The sequence below is a fragment of the Psammomys obesus genome, unplaced genomic scaffold, assembly GCF_907164565.1.
Source record: "Psammomys obesus unplaced genomic scaffold, mPsaObe1.curated_primary_1811, whole genome shotgun sequence".
Classification (NCBI taxonomy): domain Eukaryota; kingdom Metazoa; phylum Chordata; class Mammalia; order Rodentia; family Muridae; genus Psammomys; species Psammomys obesus.
This window is the reverse complement of record NW_026594428.1, coordinates 18,010,391-18,035,261: the sequence shown is the minus strand read 5'-3', so window position 1 is coordinate 18,035,261 and position 24,871 is coordinate 18,010,391. Positions and strand designations below refer to the sequence as shown.

The 24,871-nt window shown below is 41.1% G+C and overlaps 1 protein-coding gene across 2 annotated transcripts in view; it reads right to left on the bottom strand.

Annotated features, from left to right (window-relative positions):
• The window catches only part of Ctnnd2 (catenin delta 2), an 894,554-nt gene that overhangs the window by 150,484 nt on the left and 719,199 nt on the right, over positions 1–24,871 (bottom strand). For both annotated transcript variants that reach the window (XM_055618984.1, XM_055618985.1), the window contains exon 12: positions 17,876–18,059. In XM_055618984.1, coding sequence (XP_055474959.1) covers positions 17,876–18,059 — 184 coding nt within the window. The remainder of the gene's footprint in view (positions 1–17,875; positions 18,060–24,871) is intronic.

The window sequence follows — 24,871 nt, the reverse complement described above, 5'->3', positions numbered from 1 at the left end:
CCTCCAACTGACCTGAATTTTGAAGGTGGGTTGGGAATGATGTCTACCTTTACAGTAGTGTTGGCCAATGCAAAGGTATGAATACTTGTGTTATCCCTTATTCTACTCGAAATTCATATGTTAAAACTAACCTCCAAGGTGTACAGAGGTGAGGCCTCTGAAAGGTGATTAGGAGAAGAGTGAAACCCTCATCAATAGGATCAGTGTTCATATAAAAGAGGCCTAGGGGAACATGTTTGTCCTTTCTCCCATTTGAAGACACAGAAAGAAGGCATCATGTTTGATGCAGAAAGCAGACATCATGAGACACAGACCATGTTGGCTCCTCCATATTCTCAGCCTCCAGGACAGGAACAAATTTCTGTTGTATTTGAATTATACAAGTGAAAGTACTTTGTCACAGCAGGCTGCACAATTTCTTTTCCCTTTAGTTGTGAATTTATTTGCCGTGGAGACCATGGATTAAGTTAGTGATGAATAGAAAAGAAAGAATATGAGAAAAACACAGGCCTTCCCAAAGTGTATCTGTGGCTAATATGGTCAAGTGATGCAAAAGAGGAGGAGATGGGACGAGGGAAGTAAGCAGGAGTGAGGGAGTAGGAAGGGAAGGAGAGTGCGTGTGAGAGAGGAATGGGGATAAAGATTGGAGTGTTAACCAGAGACTGACCGATTTGGAGGTTTTCCTAACGGTTACTCTGTCATATTTCAGGATACTCGTCAATTGCATACTCTTCTAGTCCTTGACTCTTTCCCAAAACCTCATTCAATTGGCACAATCAGCCAGCTGCAGCTCCACAGCTTCCTGCCAGTCTCCCTCCATGGCCGCTGCCTTACCTACCCACCTACCATCTTCTGTCTCCCATGTAGTCTTTACTCTTTCCTCCTTCCTCATTCCCTCGGAAGCTCCATGAAACCACCACAATGATTCTTAGAAAACATACAGTGAAATATAAGTCTTCTCCAAGATCTTCCATATTGCTCTTGGTCAGGCTCAAATTCCTTAGATGGTAAATGCTAGGAAGATATTCTTTGTTCCCTGGCTGTGTTGAAGCCAGTTGTTCTGTGTTCCTTCAGGGTCCCCTTTTACAAGGGCAAGAAGAATGAACTGGGAGGACAATACATACTGAACAGGGCAGTGATGACTGTGTTAAGAGAAAAAATGTTCTGCCATTCTGTAGAACTAACTAACGCAGGGGCTTCATTTAGTGGATATGCCACAAACGCACTGGAAAGTAAGTCAGCATAATATGGCTCTCATGCACAAACTTGAGGTCATGCAGTGCTCCATATGAAACTGGGGCTATCTTCTGAGTATCTAGGAAATTTGCAGATTTCCTTGCATTGGGGAGAATGGTCACAGAGTAGTTATCAGGCATGCAGTGCGGCAGCCACTGAAGGAACATCAAGGGATTCAGTCATTTCTTCAGTTGCTGAGCTAGGCATTTGCCAGGTGAATGGTGATATTTTAGGGGGAATGACTTGGTGATGAGTGATGATCTTTAGCTACTTGGGAATACAGGTTGTCATGTGGTTGGTCTTCCCTGGGCACAAAGGCAAGGGCCTATGTGAGAAGCACATCATCAAAGGTAATAAAGACCTGAGAGGGGCCAGGGAGGCCTCAGTTTGCCACAGAAGGCCTATGGACAGGGTATGTTTAAGTTGATATGTGAGGAGGCATGAAGAAGAAAGTTCTTTATGTTCTTGGGGTCATAAATGAAGCTTATAGGGCAGATCTAGACCTAGTGTGCAGAGCGGGAGCAAGGAGACTGTTATTGCAAACCTAGCAACATAGAGGCAGAGGGGCGACTATGAGACTGGACACCAGAGGGTTGGACCAACTTTCCCCCCATTGATAGACAGTCCTTTCATTCTAAGAACTCATGCACATTGCTATGAAGACAAGGGTCATGTTAGCCAACCTATGAAAAGAAGAAAGAAGAAAAGTGAAATGATGTGTGAAATGAGGTTATCTAAACTTCCAAATGCATTGCCAGTCCACATACCCCAAAACACTGAAGAAAAGCCAGAAAAAACATTCTTTTTTTTTCTTGAACATCTATACCCCCAGTTCTATGTGAACCTGCAATACTGCTCTTTGGTATGGACACTAAATGATTAAAAACAATGCCCATACCGGGGCACTAACATTGGGGTTATTTCTAGTGCCCCAAATGCACATAGCCAAACTCCATGGATGAGTAGGTACCCCTAACAGTATATCCACAAGGCAATATTCAGACACATAATGGAGTGAACTACTGATATATGTGTTCTTATTTGCTTTCTTGTTCACAAAAACTAACCAGAATATGGATGAATCTAGAACATATGCTACATGAAAGCAGACAAACTCCATGGATTGCATGATTCCATTGATACAGAATATGCAGAACAGATAAATCCACAAAATTAAAGCACAGGTTGGTAACTTCCAGGCCTGCAGAGAAGGTATGAAGATTGTCTGCTTAACCGGACATGGCTCCCTTTGGAAGTAATATCAGTTGGAATTATGTACAAGCCATTTGTAGTATAGCTTGAGCATGTAAAATTCCATTGATTTTTTAACTTTATAAAAATCAATCAGTTTCATGCTAGAAGACTTGATTTCATTTTTATGAAAACAAAATGAAACAAAAGTAAAGAAAATGCCCGTGGGATGGAGAATCATGACAAAAGTTACCTCTTGGGTCTAATTGTTCTGCTGGACCAGAGAGGGAGCAAGGAGGCTGCTATTGCAAACACAACAACACTACTCAGAGGGACAACTGTTAGGCTGGACACCGGAGGGCTAAACCAAGTTTTTCCTCACTGATGGACAATCCTTTCTTCATGGACATTGATACGATGTCAGAATGGACACTAATAAGAGCTCATAGACAGCATCGTGCTCAGGCCAGAAGAGCTGGGTCTCTAGAAGTCTATGCTCCTTGGTCTGTAGGGTCTCCTGAATGAGTCCTTGCAGCTCAGTGAGTTTCTAAAGAAAGGAAGAAGCCTGGAAGGTGAGAGGGAAAGTGGCCCCTTTCTCTGCCATCCTCCTTGTCCTCAGTGGGAGGTGGGAGCTGCTGCATGCTTCAAGCTCTGAGGTAGGTGCTCACATATGGTGTCTTAAGGTCTCCTACAGCTTCACAGCTTCCCCACTGGGTGTTCGATAACAAATAAGAGCGTGATCTATCTCAGTGGTCTGCCCTCAAAAAAGAATTAGCCTCGGAGAATCCCTCCTTTAAACTTTTGCTTCAGGGCTGGATGAGACTGTGCCCCATCTGACTGGGGGAGTGCTGCCCTGTCCATCTATTTCATCTGTTTAGGAGTGACAGGGGTCAAAGACAAACGCCCTTAATCATGTTTGTTAGCCCAAAAGATAGTGCTACTCATAGTGGGAAATAAATAACATCCCTTTCTGTCCTAGAGAGTAGCTTATTGATGCTACTTTCCACATGCTAGGGAGAAAGCCTGACCTTCAGGTGGTGCCAGACTCTGAGCCTAGGACCGCGCCAGGCTCCTCCCACATCCCCAGGTGCTCACTCATTGTGACAGTCCAGAAGCTCTGCCTCTTGGCAGACTCAAAAAGGGCACAGTGCTTTTTACTCTCTGTTGACTCAATGACCTTTTTCAGTATGCTCCATTTGCTCCACCCACCTGATGCACCCTGGTGCAAAACGGAGAGCTGTGAGAGCACTTGGGACCACTTCTGGTGGCAACACTTCCATGTGACAGTACCTTCATCTGCTTAATGAAGTTAGCTTGCAGTTAGCAAGCTCAGAAAGAACAATGGTCACGACATGAAATCCACACAGAACGTCAGATAGCATGAAGAGTTGGCTGGCCTCTCCTGGGTGTAGCCATTCTCACATGAACTCTTTGCGCTAGCATAGCATCCTTCCCGTGATAAGCTACCTTAAGAGAAATGCAATTACTTGTAGGAATTCATTAGCTCCAGTCTGTGCCTCTGTGGCATCATGTCTTCCGTGCTGGTACAGAGCTTGTTAATGGGGAATAATGCGGCTTCGGCGCCTCCCGGGGAAAATAATGAAGGACATGGGTTAATCAGAAGTCCCAGCATGTCTGTCCCCTAACTTAGCAGGCCAGGAGACTGAGAAATACTTTCCTAACACAGACAGGAAAGTACAGAAGCCCATCAACACAAGAATAAGGGTACCAGCCTGTTGTACACACATTATCCTTAAGTATTGTTATTTTAACCTTCCAGAAAAAAAAAAAAAAAGAACTTGTGCATAGCATGTGAAAGCTAGATAGGACAGTCTTCCTGCTGGTTTGCCTTCACTTCAGAAAAGTTTTAAATTAGTACTTCCAGAATCTTCTGCCTGACTTTCAGATAAGAATGAAGGAATGTGCAGAGACCCACATCAGAACATTAGGTAGAGCCTGGGGAACTCTGCAGAAGAGGGAGAGGAAGGACTGGAGGAGCCAGAGGGGTAGAGGGCCCAAAGAATCAACTAAAAGCTCAGAGGAACTCACAGAGACTGTAGTAACCATCAGGAAGTCTGGTTCTTTCTACTTCTCTAGACATGGAGCTATTTAGAAAAATGACGACAAGCAGCAAATACTTACAAGCAAATTAAAAAAAAAAAAACAGAAAAGAAACTTTAGTTATTGTCTATAAGCTGGAATGAATGGCATGATGCTATATTTTATTCTAATAATTTGTCTTTAAGGTGAATTCATTATGTGTTCACCTTTCCTGGCTAAGGAAAATAACACATGTTTGGGGAAAAGTGGTCCAATTTATTAGTTCATGAAATATGAATGCTGGAAAGAACTTGAATAATTACAACGAGTCCTCTCCATAAAAGCATGAAGACAGAGCTTTGTAACTATATACACAGCAAACACGAAATAAATCCAAGAATGTCAGCATATATCTGTAATCACAGTTATGGGGAGACAGACAGAAGATGCATGGGATTGGCTGGTCAGACAGTCAGGACAGTTAGTCTGCTATACCCTGTATCAAAAAATAAGGTGGCAAGAAACTGAGGAAGACACTTAACACTACCTTGTAGCTTATACATGTATACACACACAAACACATACATATATACAAACACACACACAGACAAACACACGCACAGTATTGTCTTGTGACGTGTGAATTTGAGAAGCCAACCCATCTGTCTAACCCACGCTAGATAGGCCAGGCTGTCTGCTGCTAATCCTGTGGATACCATCCAGTTGCTCACCAGCATAACCACAGCACATACTCTGTGGCCTGGGACATGGAGGGAGGTTCGAAGGTATATTCACAGAGAGAACCACACTTTCAGTTGATATAACACACTGCTCTTGTCAGAATTTCACTAGACAACTTCCTGATTATGCACTCATACATCAGGCAGTTAAGTCTATGGAGGACAGAGATGCTGCCGTGGGCTCCGCGAGAGTGCTGCCAGATTACAGATGAAGGAGTGTCACTGACTGATGGGCCTTGGCTGCTGTGTCCTGAAATCCATCACTGACTCTGCCTTCACACCAGAGCCAGCGCCTCCCATGTATGCTGGAGCTGACAGACCTCAGCAGCATCCACAAGGCAAGCTCATCTCTGGGAGACTCCTGTAAAGGATGACTGGGCTAAAAGAACTCTCCCGTGTGGCTGGATGACTTCTGTCAGGCTAAGACATTCCAGAGTGCACCTCTTTGCCTCATTCCTTCCTCTCCTCCTCCCTCTCCTTCCCTTTTCTCCTCATTTGAGGGAAACCAGGACCAGGCTTTGATGGCTCTCTTGGTTCCTCAGAGGTGTGGCCTCTCAGTAAATACATTGTGTGAACTGCTAATTTCTTTTCGATTTCTTAGAGGGCCAACTCTGCATTGTGCCAGCATATCTATGTCACAACAAATATGCAGGTGTGTATTTAGAGGGGCTTGCCTGTCTTGCTTGCAGAGTGAGGGGCCTATACTGGTATTATACAATATGATGTCTCCATTCACTAACTGACTGGAAGAAGTCATTCTATGGTCATTAACTTCTGGGAAAAGTAGAGTAGGCTGAGAATTTCTGCCTCACATGTTGCCACCGTGCTGAACCATAGCTTCATCTTGTGGGGGTAGGAAAATGAACAGGGAAGCCTGTATACGTGACATTTTCACAGCCTCTAGTTATGATCACTACTACTTGGAAATAGAACCTAAAAAGGTAACATTAACTACTTTTACTTAGGTTATAAAATAAGCATTTTGTTTATATTTTATAATGAATCAAGTATACTTCATGCTGGTCAGCATGATATTGATATACAAAGGTTTTAGCGCATTAAAAGTTATTTATCACCATGTCAGCATCTAGGTATATAAGCAGATTATAAGGAGCATCTGAGCGATGGCTGCAGAAAGTTAAAAGATAAGATTAAAAACCCAATAGCTTCTCATTCCTATAAGCAAAAGACCTAAAGGAAAAAAAAAAAAAAACTATGCTGAGGTAGAATTTCTCCAGAAATAAGGAACCAACCTTCTGGCAACTGGCTACCCCATACTATTGCCTGTGACATGTTCTCCAGGGCAGCTGACACAAATGTCAAGAGAAGATCAGGGCTACTGAAATGGGACCGAAGGCTGGATAAGGCACTCATGGAGAATTGGCAGAAGTTACTAGGAGCTAGAGAGATATGCCAAAGTGAGATGTTTACCAAAGATGACAACTCTCAGACCATTGCTTGGATGAGTTATATAGGATAATGGGAAATGTGCTGTGGGACCTGGAACAGTATCCTTAGCATACAAAAGAAAACTTGAGTGGACAGACAGGCTTTCCACACTCCTTAGAGTCTCACAATCAACCAATAAAATACCAGAAACAAAGTTACAAGATGCTTAAAAGGCAGTTTGGTGGCATGTGAATTTAACAAAACAACAGTACTAAGTTCTTCTTAGGGTCATGACCTACATCAGAGAGATGCCCATTTATCACTGTTTTAAGGAAGCTATAACATTAATACTTCTCAAACTCTTCTAGAAAATGTAAACGGAAAGAACACCACCACAGCCGTTTTACAAAACCAGAATTATCCTGATGCCAAAACCAGATAAAGACCCAACAAAAAACACTATAAACCAATTAATTTGATGATGATGCAAAAATTGCAAGATTTGGTTCAGCATATGTAAGTCAATGAATGTAGCACATGATATAAACAGAGTGAAGCACAGATCCAGAAAATTCATCTGGCAGTGTTCAGCACGACGTCATGATAAAAGTCCTACAGGATATAGGAAGAGATGGAAAAGACATCCATGCAGAGAAGGCTATCTATGAGAAAATGACCAACACCATATTAAATGAGGGAAATCTGAGGTTTCCTCTAAGTCTAGAACCAGCCCAGGTGTCTACTGTCTCTCTACTCTTATTCATCATAGTGCTTGAAGTCTTAGCCAGCACAATATAGGAGAGAAAATGGAAATACAAATAGGAAAAAAAGACAAATTATCCCCCCCCTTTTTTTTTTTTGCTTTTTAAAAATTTATTTATTTATTTATTTATTTATTTATTTATTTATTTATAATTTATGTTTACTTTACATTCCAATCATGTCCCCCTCCCTCCTCTCCTCCCAGTTCCTGCCTCCCACCCTCTTCACCCCTTCCCCTCTCCCCTTGTCTTTAGAAAAGGGGAGCTCCTCCTGCTCCAATACATTCCTGCACATCCAGTTGCAGCAGAAAATTATCCTTATTTATAATGTGATTTGATGCTGAAAAGAACTCACAGACTCCACCCAAAAACTTAGTTCGGATAAATACTTTTCACCAAATTTGCAACATATAAAATCAACACACAAAAACTGATAGCTTTCCTAAATACAATCATGGGCCTGCTAAGAAAGAAGTTAGGAAAACAGCCCATTTAGAATAGCTTAAAAATACTTAGGAACAAACCTAACAAATGAGGTAAAAGATGCACACAATGAGAACTTTAAGACACTGGAAGTAGAAATTAATGAAAATACTTGGTTATGCAAAGACTTTCTTTGCTAATGGACTGGTCAAATGAATTGTGTTCAAATGGCTATATCTCCAGAAGGAGTGCACAGATTGAATGCACTCCCCATTAGAATTCTAAGGCATTCTCCTCAAACCAAGAAAAAATAATTCAGATATAAATAGAAAAAAATAATAATTCCGGATGTTTCACAATAATTGGCCTCAAATTATACCACAGAGCCATAGTGTCAAACAGAGAATGATACTAGCACAGACATCTAGAGGATAGAATAGAGAACACTTAGAAACAAGCATACACAGCTACAACCATATATATTTTTTACATGGGTGTGTAAAAAGCATTCACATGAAAAAAATACAACCTTTTCAACAAATGGTGCTGACAACACTTGATGTATACACCAACCAAGGAACGAAATTAGATATCATTCTGCACCAAAAAAAAATCAATAAAAATGTATCAGAGACTTTAATCTACAACCTGAAATGCTGGAAGTACTCAAGGAAAACAGGGTACACTTCAAGATTCAGGCATAGGCATGCACTTTCTGACAAGGACTCTAATAGCTCAGGATATTACTTCCAAAAATGACACATTCTCATTTAAATTCCATGATATCAAAAGACTTCTGCCCAGTAAGAATGAGGTGAGGTATCCGATCAGCGGAGTGAGCAGACCAGCTACAGAGGGGGAGAAACCATGGCCAGCTGTATTTCAGAAGGCGTTAACATATAGAATAGATATAAAGAACTGCCTAAAATAAATACTGCCAAATAAAAACCGAACTACCAACTAATAAATGCGGCAATGCACTGAGCAGCTAGTTCTTAGTACATAAGATAAACAAATGACTGACCAGTTAACATTTTTAAAAGTAGGTAGTTATCTTTAGCCATCAGAATAATGCAAATTAAAATTTCTCTGAGAGTCCATTCATTTCAGTCAAAATGGATAACAAAAAGAAAACAAGTGGCAGTGAATACTGGTGGGTGTGAGGAAAAAGAAATGTTTGCCCACTGCTGGATGGGAGGTAAGCTGGAAATGGTAGAAATCCATTTAGTGGTTTCTCAAAACAATGATATGATCTAGTCACACCACTTTCAGGCACAGAGATACCGATAAGTAGGAAACAGACCCTATATGGCAATCAAGAGATAAATGGGCAAACAAAATATGGTACATAATACACAATGCAATTAAGTTCAGCTTGGAAAAAAACAACAACAACAAAACTATGACATTTGTAGGGAAATGGATGGAACTTGAAATTACCATATTAACCGTCCCAGACTCAGAAAAACAAATTAACATGTTTTCTTTCATATGCAAATCCTAGGTTTTAATTTTTTATGCAGGCACATATATATTTATAGAGTGACCATAGGCTGTGAAAGCAGAAATAGGAACACAATAGAAGGGAGAGAGGAGAGAAAAGATAGTAATAGAACACAGGGGACATGAATCTGGAATGGGGCATTAAAGGGAGAAAGGAGAAACAAAGAACAAAAGCATGTATGAGCATGCATAATTAACCCCATTACTCTGTGTGCTTGTTTTTAAAACAAACCAAACCAAACCAAAAGCAGTATTGTCTAAAGTGAGACCAAACAGAGAAATCCAACTGTTACAGCATTACCATAGCCTGAGTGTGTCTCTGAAATTCAAAGTGAATTCTTAACCTAGAGCATCCCAGGGTACGACTGTATATAAAGTCAGGGTCTTTAAAAATGAGGCAATCTGGTTAGAATAAAGTCTTTGGTCTTAGCACAGTCTGACTGATGTCTTTGAAAGAAAAGAAGGTGCGGGTACAGATGCCCTCAGAGACGAGCATATGAAGAAGATCCAGCAGAAGACAGGAGTCTGCTAGTTCAGGAGAGGGCCCTAGAGGAATCAGTCCACAGGCACTTTGATATCTGACTTCCAGCCACACAGCGGTGAGGACACAGATCCAGTGACTTCAGCCACACCACCTATGATGCTTTGACATAGATTCTCAGCAAGCATAAATCACTGACTACCTTCTGCTGTCTGCGCTAAGGAAGGTGGGTACAAGTGATGGGGTGTTACCGATGTGGCTGCTAGATAGCCAGCACACACTTAGTCTGATGGGTCCTCAGACCCCTGGTTCTTCACCACTGACCTCTGTGCCCTTATGTTGGATGACCTCTGCTACTGAGGTGTGACTCAGGAAAGCTGTGTCCCACCTACACTAGACCCTCAGTGAGAAGCAAGCAGGGAGGAGATGCCCCAGATGTGGAAAAGAGGGAAGGGAGCAAACTATGTGCAGTACCTGTTTACCACTCACAGAGAAATTCCTTTTCCATGCCAAGCACCAGGTCAAGACTACCCCATGCAGCTGGCACATGCCCATATCCTGGTACAGATGGGAAGGTTCTGTCCCGCTGGCCACCTTTTGTAGTTCTGGAAGGTTCTTTGAATGTTATGAGGGGAAATGACACATCAGCAGCAGTACCTAGCTGTGAACCATACATTACAGTAACAACTAACCTGCCAAGTAATGAACAGTAGTGCCGTTGTGGCATAATTGTTATGGGAGTAGCCAATTACTTTCTGGTTGGATTGAAAGACCACTTCATAACATTGAACCCCAGAACCATTAATGAGGCCCCCCAAAAACTGGATCCTAGGATGTGGGGAGGACATTGTACTATTATTCTGTTAAATAGACATATGACAAACTGCACTCTGAGTTCTTATCTTCGTATCTACAGATGGGTGCTTTTCTCAACCATTATCATGGAAGATTGTTTTTGTAATAGAAGGCAACTAATACAGAGAATAGAATGCAGTGAATACAAATCTGTGGGCCGCTCAGTTCTTAACAGGACATCTATATTACATTTCTTACAGATCATCACAGGAGAGGTGTCAGAAGGATGGTATGAGCCACAGGGAGTGAATGTCTGTAGCAAGAGTAATAGTTGTCAGAAATGCTCGTGCAGTTGCACACGTGAGCTCGAAGTGGCTTGGTCTGTGTGCACAACACTAGCATAAGATCTAGCCAGGCACAATCCAAGCATGGGTGTGGAAGGGACCCATGGAATCCCACCCACATTTGAGGAGCTACTCATGTGAGGAGAGAGAGAGTTAGTATCCATCAGGGATATGGGCCTTGAGAGGCTCTCTTCTAGTAGGTGGTCCCAACCTCCCCTCCCCTCCCTACCCCCAGACAGCACTAAGCAGACTTAGCTTTAGAGAGCACCTGAAGTTGGGAGGTAAATGTGGTAAGAAGACGAGAGTGATTAAATGGGTAAGGGGGGGGGGGGAGGTTTGAGCCAAGCACATTATGTGCATGTATGGATATTAAATAAAACATTAAAGAGAACATTCGTTTGACCAGATGGATAATACTAGTACAATCCTTACATGAAAATACTAATTTTTCCTCTTCTTACCTGTGGCCAATGCAAGAATAAACCAGATTAAAAAAAAAAAAAAGTCCTCAGAGTCTTCTAGCCTCAGTGTGATTATCATTCGCATTACTTTGTGATGGGTTTTTTTCAAGGTCACTCTAGAATTAGTGGCACTGTGGGACCAAGTGCTTATCCATTATATGGGTTAAAATGACTAATTGAGGGTCTGAGTTTAATTATACTCATAAGCACAGGCACAGTGCAGCTCCTTTGACAGGCTTAATAGCATTCTGTATACACAAAGATAGATGAGGAAAATTAGGGTTGTATATTGTTGTCCTTCAGGACAAGATGCTGAAGTGGGAATAGAATAATACAAATAAATAAGTGACTTGGCGGCATTGGCAGGGGAGCTGTGGAACTGAACAAAGCCGGCCTTCTGCACACACTCCCGCTGCTGATAAAATCCTAAGTAACCATGACGAAATGCAGCTCAGCCACGGAGTAAGGCATCTGAGTTGTCTTACTGGGCTACTTGGTGGATCAAAAGTAAGGGGGAGAAAAGGGTTGCTTATCAAGGCTTTACCTATAGCTCATTCTGAAATGATGATTACGGCCATGCCAAGGATCTTTAGCGTATTGATTTGTGATGTTTTAAGTGGGAATCACCATCATCTTTACCAGAGAATTCAGGAAGCGTTCGTTCTGCGCACAGCTGCTAGAGTGAACTGTGGAAATGATGCAGGATCATGTCACATTCCCTGTATAGGAAACTAGAATGACTTCTGGCTGCACACACTCTTCTATAAATCCAAGCCGTGCTCTGAAGCTGACTCAGGGTTGGGAGAGAAAGTGAAAAAAGGCTCTTGGGAAAGAACAGGGCTCACAGAAATCACACACCCACTTAGGAAGCCTCTTGCTTTATGCACATATGGTCAAGGGGGGTGAAGTCAACCCTTCATAGACTGAGGCAATCACACCTGGACATGCAGACTTCATCCCGGCATTGCGAATGCCTTTTCTCCCCTAAGTTGAGCTACAGAGGCAGCTGGCTTTACACACCGACAAAAATCAAGTTCCCCTCTGGGCCTTCTGTCCCTGTTTGTGAGGACTGTTTGGAAACAAGGATTTATTCATTTTTCTCCCTGTCTTGTGTCCTCAGATGGCTCCTTGGTTCTGGGGGTTCCCCTGTTTCTAACTGAGAAAAATACATTTGCTTTCTGGGTCTGCCAGAGTAGGGTCTGAGAAAACTCATGGCCTAAAAACAAAACAAAACAAAACAAAATAACACAACAACAACAAAACAGAAATGTATCCTCTCAGGATAGAAGTCCAAACTCAGATGCCAGCAGGGTCATGCTCACACTGAAGGTTCTAGAGAAGGACACCTTGTCTACAGTGGCTTTAGAAATCCTCACTGCTCCCCAGCATTGAGTTCCCTCACTCTCATATTTCTGTTTTCCTTGCCTTTCCATCCATGCCTCTCTCTGGGTGCTCTCTCCTTAAAATGGCACTACTGAACCTAGACCCATGCCAATCCAACCAATCAGATTTCCAAAGATACGGTGTCCAGGAAAGGTCACCGACCAAGGTTACAGACACGGATTTTGGAGGTATCTTTATTTCAGCCATTGCACTGACCTCAGCCAGCAAGAACTTGTCCATAGACAGATCAGATCTGGTCTCCTTGTAGTCTATTAATATGTGTTTTCAGATGAAGGTGATCATTATAATGGCCAAAGGTTAAGACACACATTGATTACACAGTGCCCAACAAAACAGTTACCGGTACAAACTCAAATCTATTCACCTGCTCTGCATGATGTCATTTCCCCAGAGGAGTTCTTAAACATGAAAGGAGGAAGAGAAAGACTAACAATAATTTCACTCAGATTTATGTACCAAGCCTACCTAATAACTATTCACATTTATTCCAGACAATATTTTAAAGGGGTTATCATTTTATTTTGAACAATATATTAAAATGGTGTTATTTAAAATTGAAGTTTGGACAAAAGTCCAAGAAGAACTGGAACAAAATATGGCATTATAAAATAGAAAGAAATAAACAAGAATGTGTGTGACCGTATTGAGTGAGGAAGGGAGGCCTGGTGAAGGCAGGGAACTGAGTCCAGTCTGGCCCTCCCTTTTGTCTGGATACCTCATGGTTCTGAGTCCTGCTATGCCATCCTATGGTCCAGCTACTGTCATTTTTTTAAAATAAACCCACTCCTTCAACACAATTTAAGAGTTCTCCCTGCCATCATTTCTATCTTATTTCATCAGTGATAAATAGATATTTCAGGAACAAATAGATGGATCTGCCTGAGAAAAATTCCATTTCCTACCCAAAATGAATTTTAAATGGAAAAGGACTAAGGGCATTGAGTCTTCATTTTCAATATCATCTATGCTTGAACTTTCTGCTGTGTCAGCAGGAGGCGACTCTTCCTCTTAAGGAAGGCAGAAGGCGGAGGCTCTTCTCTGTAGATGGCTCTGTGAATGTGCCTTCTGTGAGTCAGGTGGAGAGGTGGTTGCCATGGATCCACTGCACCATCTATCACTGAAGGACACACAGGAACCTGGATTGTCAATCAAGGCATGAGTTGCCTGAGACAAGATGGTTCTGGACATTCAGATGTTGCCTACTTAAAATTAAACTTATTTTACTTGAATTTTTCTCTGATGAGCTTTTAGACAGTGAGGGAGCAGTATGGCTTATATTTATAAACTTGCATTCATCTCTGAAAAGTAAAATGGTGAAAAAATACTAATTGCTTAAATCTGAATTCTGCTACAAACAAAAACCAAGAGAAGTGATTGCTAAGAATGGTCTGATATATTTGCTTTCTCTACCATTTGCTATGCTAGGTTAGGAAATAGCGTCACATGAAAACAGCTTTGTTTTTCTATATATTTCATTTTATTTATATATTCCTAAATGGTGGTCTCAGAAACAAGCCTAAATTATCAACTCATCTTAAAATATATCAATCACAAAATAGAGGTGTCTGACATGACTGACTAGGATGTTCCTAAAAATATATCTACATGTATCTTTCAAAAGCAACTATGGCTGTCAAGGAAGATGTAAAATGGGGCTCACTGGGTAACTCTCCAAGACTCCTGCCCACTCCATACCCAGCTCTTTTCTTTCTTTGTCTATTTCTCTGCCAAAATAAGTAGTGATTTTGAGTTTTGGAGTCTCAGACACCAATGGCAGGAGATGCTTCCACTTGTTCTCTAGTGAGGACCTGAAGGCAGATCCATCATCATGATGAGAGTTGGAAGGCATCAGTAACACAGCGTCAGGATGGGATTCCAACGACTCATTGTAAGGATCTGTCTCAGGGAACCAGCCAGGAGCCACACCTGTTCCTTCTGAAGACAACACCCCAAGAGCCAGCCACTCCCAACTACATCCCATCTCCAAAGTGACATCACCCTTGTATATCTCCATAGTGTGGACCAAGCTCCAGCATATGGACTGTGGGACACAGCACACATCCAACCACAGCAAGGACCTCAAGACTGAGAATGGAAAGTAAGGAAGTGGGGCAGAAGAAAACAACTGCCATTTAAAGGCAAAATGGATACTGTCTAGGTGAGTGCCACTCACAAGGATAGTGTATGCTGCATTCCCAGGAGGCAGAGGCAAGATCGTCACAAGCAAGTACCAAGCTGGCTTCGATGACACAGTGAAATCACGTCTCAAAAACACCAAAAGAAAAAAGGAAAGGAAATTAAATGAACCAGCACGCAGGACTCTGTGGCTTAGTCATTACCTGGCTGGTTGATGCATGCTATTCCAGGAGAGCTACCTTCCCATAGGAACCTACACATCCTCTTGGTGTGGTCAATTGGAAATGGTCTGTAGAGGGTATGGGTCAAAGGTCAGTATTTGCTCCATGAGTTAATTAAATATAAACTTATTGAGCTTGTAAAAAGTAGGGAGGTAAATTGTGCACAGGATTAACAATGCAGCTTAGTGGTAGACTACCTGCCTAGCATGTGTAAGGCCCTGCGTTTAACCCTAGTGCTAACAAAGAAAGCAAGACTCAGTTTGGTATTTATGGAGATCTGGATCCAGAACTCCCTTTAGATTCCAAAAATATATATGCACGCAAATCCTGATATAAAATAGTACAGCTTTTCCTTCTGCACTATCAGTGCAGTCATACAGTAGAGTCAACTATGTAGGCATCACCCCCTTCCAATGGGTTAAGAATCACTGCATGGTAAGAGCTGGGGAAGGAATGAATCTCTGAGTCCCAGGGAACTCTGTGGCACACTGCCATCACTTACTCAGCAAAGGCTTGTGGGATCAAAGTGCTAAGAGGCAGAAGCAGCACGGAATGTGATTTCTGTAATGGGAATTAAAGATCTAGGAGCTGCCGAGAATGCCAGGAGTGAGAACAAACTCAGGCAAGAAACCCTAAAACCACCATGACGTACAGGCAGGCCCAACTGTTCAAGTTGCCCTCATTCTCAGTGGGCACTGGATGGCTGAACATGGCAATTCCTTGAAACCTTTTGTCTGTGGAGTCTTTGATTAATTTATTTCACCACTTTCAGTGTCTACTGTAATCCTCTCCCAGTTCAAAAAGACTACCAGTGTGGCAAGGTCTGCCATGACATTTGACTGAGAACGGCACTGGTTTACCAGTTTACTAACTTTTTCGCTTTCTGCAGGACAGAGTTTAATGAACTGAAAAAAAAAGTTTTGTTATACATTATGGGTTTTGCCTTATACCTATGTAACATACTCAAAATTGTGGGAAATCTCCAACTCTGGTTGCATCACAGTTTAAGAAGCCTAACTTGGCTACAACATATTTGTTCTAAAACTAACAGCCTCCACTCTTCAGTTTCCTATGCTGTGGTCACTTCCACATGGAAGCAGAAGCAGTAAGGAGGGAACCCCTATGTGTGAGAAGATTGGGATTTCACCCTGGTATGATCTCAGTATTCTGGGTTGCATCCCAGATATTAACACAGCCAGAGAGAGGACTTATGAAAATGTCACATGACATATGTTGGCTGATCTATTTTATCATCAGAGGTGAGGAACACACACTCACAGTGGCTGTGCCCTTATCTTTGAATCAATGTCATGAAGAAGCAATAATGCAACTGTAATTAGGGTTTCATTTGCAGAGTTGAGCAGGTCTTTACTCTTGCAAGTGAATCTGAGGCTTCCCCTTCCCCAGCCTTTTTTTTTTTTTTAATGAATGACAACAGGCTTTCCAAGCAAAAGAAGAAAAAAAGGAGAAAATCACTCATAATAGACGCAGATAACTGAGACAGACAACCAGACAGTGAGAAGTTCCTCCAGTGTTGGTACTGGAAGAGTTAGAGCTCTCATGTAGAGAAGGGCCTCTGAAGGATAATAGAATTTAAGAAGTCATAAAAGAATGCCACAGCAGGGAATTGTGGAGAAGCGTAAATCTGGCTTATGGTAGAGACTATCCCGAGAAATCATGTCATGTGAGAGAGGAAAAGCGAAGGTGTCAGGAGTGTCAGGACTTCTGTTTTTGAGTATGTGAAAATATTTACAGGCTGGCTTTTAGCTTCACCCTTCACACACAATAACACAAGCAAAGATGTCCTCCTTACACCGGCGGCTGAGAGCACTGGTACAGATATTCATAAGATGGTTACTATTAATTTTCACTGAGCTGCTTTTTCTCCTTCTTAGCAGAAACTGACCTATATCTAGAAGCTAACCAACTGTGGGTGAAACTGCAAGTCTTTGACAGCACAGCTAAAAACATTCTGAACATTTTAGTTTTGAAATATAGCTCGACTAGGCGTGTTCAACAAAACTTTTTGCTCCTATCCCATCATTAATCCATCTGGTAGAAACTTCCAACTTTAATCTAAACATTCTCTAGAAACACAGGCTGGCTTTAGATGAACATCTGTCTCGCTTAGTCCCTCTTTTTCCAAAAGTCAATCAATGTGTAAAGGCAATTCTAAGGAAACTCCATAGGATTTTGTGTGGTGATTTTTTTTTAATGCACTAGAAAGGAATACGTGCACATATAAGTTTTTATCATTTGAGAACACTGAGTAAAACAGACCTTGTTAAGGAGAAACTTCAAAGAAATGATGGGCCCTCGTAGCCATACAAAGAAGTAAGGTAGGGGGAGGAACTAGAATAAAAGTAGTTCCTGGTAGTATTTACTGACTTCCCTATGTATCTGTTACAGACCCTCCCCAAGCAATTGCCTGGCTTTCTCACCTGTAAAATGTGTCAAATTAATTATAAATCACTTTTTTTTTTAAATGAAAGAAAGTGACTTGGTTTTGGTTGGATTGAAACTGCTTTGTTCCATACTTAAGACCCTAAGCCAACTCAGCTAAACACTGTGTAGATCTAGAGTTGTGGAGCATGCCTCTACCTCTTCAGTAAAGGGGTGACGGGCTTTCCGTTAGCTTTCTATTGCCATGACAGCCTCTGTCCCTGCAGAGCAGTCTGATCCTCAGCAGAAAGCAATGGAGGTGACAGGAAGAAGTCCTGCAGCAGGAGCTCAGCAGGGAAGGGACTGACCTTAGGCACCCAGTGGCGTTGCGCAGCACCTGTGATGAATGCAGCTGTATTTTCCGATCGTCCTGAAGAGGTGAATTTTCCCAGCCTGAGTGAGGAATAATCACCGCATTGGTCAACACTGCCAGGGCATCCTGGATGATTGGCATTTTGAGTGCATCACATGATGAGAGGTTCCAAAGGACTCCTGCAAGAGACATAGAAGGAGAGCCACTGAGTGGGTTCTACTCTTTCTCACCTCAACCAGTTTTCCTTACTGGAGATAATAGCACTGGCAGGAAGGTGTAAAAAGCATGGGTTTGGCCAGCAAGATGGCATAGTAGGTAAGGATGCTTGCTGTTGAGGTTGATGGCCTGAGTTGACTTCAATGTCTAGGACCCAGACTCCTCCAAGTTGTTCTCTGACATCCACATGGGTGCTATGGCACACACACACACACACACACACACACACACACACACACACTCACACACACACACACACACACTCACACACACACACACACACACACACACACACATACATACACACTATATAAACATAAAAGGGGGAGTGGATAAGCATATTAGTATTAGAGTCTGCCCTTAACTTTAAAACACCTGTATGAACCATTAAGAAACAAGTTCTGGAAATCTGATTTTTAAGAGGAAGCTGTCACAATCACTTCTCATTTTTCCAGGGAAAGAACCAAGTTTGAGGGATCTGATTGAACTGAACAACCTATCAGACGTTGGCTCATCCTTAATATAATGGGTACAAGTTCCCACATTCTTCCTAAGACAAAAACAATGAACGATATTCACAATAGGCTTGTAGTTCTTTATTTTAACCAAGATCTCAGCCTGCCTGTCCAGTCTATTTGCATCTGCTTCAATATAAACAGCTGTAATTGGGCAGAAAGTATGAGAATCCAGCATCAGATCCACTGACAAAGGCTCAGGGAGCAATTCAAACATTGTCACCGTGACAGGGTTGATAGCTTTACTCTGAATGCAATACTCTGAAAAGAACTATAGAATGTGCTTCCTCATGAACACTGATTGCTTGGGACATTGGTTCTTGCACATGCACATGACTACTGTTATCTTAAAATTATAACAGTTGCAATTACCCCACGAGGCCCTCATAAATTTGGAATAATTAACCCTTTTCCACAGGAGGAAGAAAAGCCTCTCCGGACCTTCCCTTGAGATTCCAGCTACCCCTCCCTTCTGCCTTGCCAAGCTACACAAGGTTTGAGAGGTCCTAGATATATGAAGTTGAAGATTGGTGGTGGGTGAGGGATTCTAGCAATGCAGCATTTATGACACTACCATCTTGCTGAGGTGCGAGTTTCCGGGATGAGGATGTTTTGGGGTCACTCACGCTTTCTTAGGTAACTGCTCACCTGTGCTTCCATAAAGAAGACAAATGAACTCACTGGTTTACAAAGCTGGATTTGTGCGGAAGCACCTCTTTGGTCTTTCATCGGTGCCCTATGTGGGGTCAAAAGGTATTTTCTCACTTCTCCGCAGAAAATTAAGACAACAGCAAGAAGGGAAGCAGCACTCTGAAAAGTCATAGACTAACAACAACCCCATCACCAGGCAGGAAAAGCCTCTTTTGAGTTGTTGGTTAGGGTTATCCAAGAGATTCCTAAAACATTACAGGCTGTTACTGTTGCCCTCCAGAAACAGAAGGTACATCTCTATTGGTGAAGACACCACACCCTTTCAACACAGGCTCCAGAGGACCTAAGCTGGATCTCACCTGAAAGCCTCCTCCCTAAGGACTAGCATTTTAGGTACCAGAACATGACATGCAAGCTTCTAAGGGACAGAGCAATCAAGAGTCTTATAGTTTTGATACCCTTAAACCACAGCAACCAGGATAGCACAGTAATGCTAGTGGTGCAGTAATGGCACACATACCTTGGTGGTAACCAACAACACTCTAACAGGGTTTAAGGACCACTCAAAAATAGAATGCATGGCTGGTATTGAAATCTAGTAAATTACATGAGACTGGTGAAGTTACAGAATTTGGAGAACATTCAACTGCCACTTTACTAAACTAGCATAATCCCTAACTACTTCTAAATATTTGTCCTCATACCCACAGATAAGTATAGTCCTCACCCCTCATCAAGGAAGCTTCTCTTTGCAACAGGCATAGACCATTATAGAAATCACAAGTGATCAAAATACAGAGTTGCAGAGCCTGAGCCTAATCCCAACTGATAAATCCACAACATAACTCCTTCACCTGAGGTTCTGGGATCATTGTGAAAGAGGGGAAAGGGACTGTAAGAGACAGAGGAACAGGAAATTCACTGTTGTTGTGACAAAAAGTCACAACAAAAGTTAGAGGAACTTTGCTCATGAAGTCTCACCATTGTGGCTGTCTAAATAAGAGTTGAACAAGAATGATACCAAAAGATATTCTAACATGGAAGGAGGAAAACTCATAAGGCCTCAATCCAAGACAAAAAAACTACAGGCAAAACAGGAGAAATAGTCTTCCCCAGGAAAGAACACACCAGTTTGTCATCCCTGAAAACATATATCCAAGTAACCTATGCACAGGTTGTGTGTGTGTGTGTGTATATATATATATATATATACACACACACACACACACACACACACACACACACACATATAAAATTATTAGTGTGAAAGAGCAGGGTCAGCAGGTACATGGGAGGGGTTGAGGGAAGAAAGAGATGTGGAGAAATGATTATATTATGATCTGAAAAAATAAAAAATTAGTTTTAAAAAGACAGCATCAGAGAGTGAGAGACAGAGTAAAACAGTGATTAATGTAGACAGAGCAAAAGCAAAAATATTAATCACACAGAATATTTGGGGCTTTATAATATGAATTATTCAAAACAAAACTAATTCTAGTCTAGGACACAGACATTGCCTCTATATTATGTCATCCTTTAAAAATGTTTTTTAAAATAATTGTTCTATTTTATTTTTGTTCTAAGTAATAGATAGAAAGGAAGAGGAAACTTCTCCATTTAATCTGGAGTAATGACTAAGCTTCCTGATTATTTGATTAAGGGGCTTGCAGTCTTTTAAGCAGATGAAACATCACCTTCTGTCCTCTGTTAGATGAGCAGAACATTCTTCCTGACATTTTGATTAATTCTTGCATTCCACATTCTACCAAACCAAGCCACTGATAACACAAATTCAACTGATAATTAAATAAGTGACTATGCAGTTGTGTAAAAACTACTATAGAGATAAACTTTCAACTGTCTTCAGAAGTAACATTTGCTGAGAATTTTATTTAAGTGAATGCAATTGTCTGGCATATATAAGCCAGCCCTTTAGTGCAGGGCATTGAATGAGGACAGATTTGGTTTGCCTGCTTCTACAAACACAGTTGTATTTGAAACAGTCATCCCTGCCTATTCACATATTTCCTATCTCTGCTTTTGTCTACAGACAAGTTGCCACTCTGCCAATTCTAGAATAACATTTTCCCAACCTCCTTTTAATGTACCAGTGATCCTCCATATGCTTTGTGTGTGACATTTTATTCTCATAAAGTTGAGTATGCAAAACATTCTATGGTAACAGTGGGTGTAGAAAATATGTTTTGCGTGGGGCTGACTAGTGATACTAGAAATATTAACATATTATATCTTCATGAAAAAATAACATAAAGCTGTTTATTCATCCATGATGGAATTATTTACTAGATCCTGATCACTGAAATAATCAAATGTGTACCAGTATTAATTTTTAGTGTTACAATGTTATTTAATAGGAAAATAATTGAGCTTTCAGTATTAAAAAGAATATTAAAAATAAGTTATATTTATCTCACTATTTGAGAATGCCTTTTCAGAAAGCCATGTGAAAGCATTTGTGTGTACTCTACACTAAAAGAAATGGTGACAGATGATAATGAGGATTATCATTACCAGCTCCTGATTACAAACACTAACACATACAAATTGAAGCCTGAAAGGGGGTGCTTTAACATGTGGGTAACATGTTTCATGGTAAAACATAACCAGACAGTAAGATGTACATTTTCTTACATGTACGGAAAGTATAGGTGTCCAAAGCCATTCTGTGATAATAAAAATTTTTGTTATTTTAATTAATAGAAAAGAGTTGGGGGAAAGAGGTGAAAATCAAAGGAAAATATAAGGACTAATTTGCTATTTCACAAGAAGTGTGAAGATGAAAAAGATGTCTTCATTGGACTATTCTGTCTCCCTTACTTTTCCCTGTGAATTCATTAGTTGGTTCAAACTAGCTCAGACTTGACCATGGGACTGTTCTCAGTTTGTACTCAGTCTACCTTTCCACAGTGATTCTACTGTGCATCCCAGTCCAGTGACCTTAGGACACCTCTTGATCAGCATCTCCAAGCCTTCCACCTCTCCCCATGAGTCTCTGTGACCTACAGTACACCTCCTGAAAGTAGGAACAGGACTCTACCAAGGATAACAGGTGAAGAGCTGGAAAAGTGGTTGCAATGTGGTATAACTCTCTTGGAAGGAGGCCAGACAACTATTTGAGGGATGCCTTCAAAACACGAGTTTGGGTAAATTATCTGAACACAAATTTGAATGTTGAACAAGTAGTTTCTGGAGGCAGCTGGCACAGTGGTCGATACATTGGGAGATGTCAAAATCAAACAAGAGTAGGGGCCACAGCTGTCCTGCTAAAAACAGACACATAAGAGAGAGAAAGAGAGGAGAGAGGGAGGAAGAGACAACACTGGAGGGAAGAAGATTCAAGTTTTGTGCAGGGAATGAAGTAACTAGGTATGCCCCTCTCTGAGTAAATGAGAATGGGCTTGTGCTCAAATTCTCCAGTCTTCTTTACCCCTTTCTTCTACTTTATGATGCACCTACAGATTATTTGATAGTACAAAAGGGGAAGATCCAAATCCTGAACACAGCAGAGAGAACTGGACTCAGTTACTTCTTGTGTCCAACAGAGCAGAATGGCAGTCTGAGAACCCACTCTAGGCTGTATTGCACATCATTGTGGCTCTTTCCTATTTCCCCTCTGGGGTTATTTGCCATCCTGAAGCATATTTTCATGCCACAGGACCTGCAGGCAGCTGACAGATAGCCCACTATGGTGAAGGGGGAGGCCATCATTGAACAGTCACATGACTGCACCCCTTTGTAAGCAGGTCCTCCAGTTCCATCCAAGCCTTTGGAGATTTGAGTCTTACAAATGAACAGAGTCGGGGCTACTCAATGTGGTTCCTCCTTGACCTCTGACACCTGACCCAGACACTGTGTTTGCTGTTTCTAGCTCTTAAATTATGGGTTTTCATCTGTTCTATCCTCTTTCCTTCAAATCTTGCTGTCTCTCTTCATCCCTATCATGTCCCTTCCCTTTGTCCAATGGGCTCACCTCACCTTGGATTTCTACACTTCCCCCTAGTCGGTCCTTAATTTACCAAGATGCATTGTCCTCTCTTTCCTTCCCAACCGTGAGAGGATAGAAGGTTTTTGTTTGAGTGTTTGAGGGATGCAGAAGACACTCAGCATTCAGTGTCTGTAGTACACGGAATGTGCTCTAACACTCAGGAGGCACTTGCCAGGTAGTTACCGCAACAAAGCAGAGTGAGTAACTGCAGGATACGACCCTGCGGGATGCCAGAGGCTCTGAAGCATTACAGTGCTACCAAGATGGTGAAAGGGACTGAAAGAATAAAATAACAGATGCAAGACAAATAATAAATCCAGGTGCGAATATAAAAAAATGCTATTTAAATGGCATTGAGTGCTCTGAGACTACAGACATTCTACTTGTAGCTCGAAGAGAAATGTTTATATCTCTGAGAAACACCAATCAATATAGTCTCAGCAGTTTCATCTCTTGCAGTTAATCTGGGTAGTTTCATTATTTTAACATACCAATAATTCTAAGTTACTCAGGGTGATACCAAGTTGCAAGTCATAGAAAAATTGTGGGATAAACTGAATTCACAAAATATTAGCATCCATAAGAAGTTACATAAAAAAATGTTGTAATCGGTAACTGGCAAATTTTAATTTACACGATGAAGGTATGCTAATTTATTTCTGATAGTAATCTGTAATAAGATTGTTTTTATGAAATGTTCCATTAATTACATCATCCATAAGCACCCTTTTATCAGCATAAACTTCTTACTATTCCAAATATAATTGACAGTTGATTTAGTTGAGAAGAAATTTAAATAACTAATGATGTATACTAAATATGTTTAAGAGATACTTTATTTTTATTTCAGGCAAAGGACGGCTCTTTCTCTTGAGTTTATCATATTCATGAGCAGTAATTGGTTCATTAAAATTTCTTTAATAAGGTCTTAATTACTTTCATTTGATCCTTTATTTTGTTTTAATAGGGGGTAATAGTGGGTTTTTTAAAACCTGAAAGTGATGAGTATCTCTGTGTAAAAAATGGACAAAACCCACATTTTAATAACAAGTCTCAAATACGGCCTTGGGGCTGCATAAGGCTTTATTCTATCCTCTGTTTTTAAACTATCTTGATTTTTACTATAAGCCTTGAGGAAAAATTCTAACAAAAGGTGGAGCTCAAACCAATGAACAGAGGAGTCTGGGCTTAATTTCTTTTAAGTGTTGTAAAATTATTTACTTAAAATTAATCAGCTCTTGAAAAACCAATGTATGCATTTATGAGGATTTAGTTTAAAGAAAACTAGCATTTATTTAATTTTGAAAGTGATAGTTTGTGTGCCCAAGGAAGTGGGTGTAAAAAGATAAATGGGATCATAACATTTTTTACTAAAATTTTAAAACTACAGGCTTACAGGTTAGGTGTGGTGGTACATGCCATTAATCTCAGCATTCAGGAGGCAGGGGTAGAGAGTTTTCATGAGTTCTAGGTATGGTGTTTGGTTGTTTTGGCTGCATGTGTGCTGTTCACAATAGTCATTCAGTTCCCACAAAAGCAAGAAGATGGTGTCAGATCCTTTGGAACTAGAGTTACAAGTAGTTGTGAGCCACTGTGTTGTTGC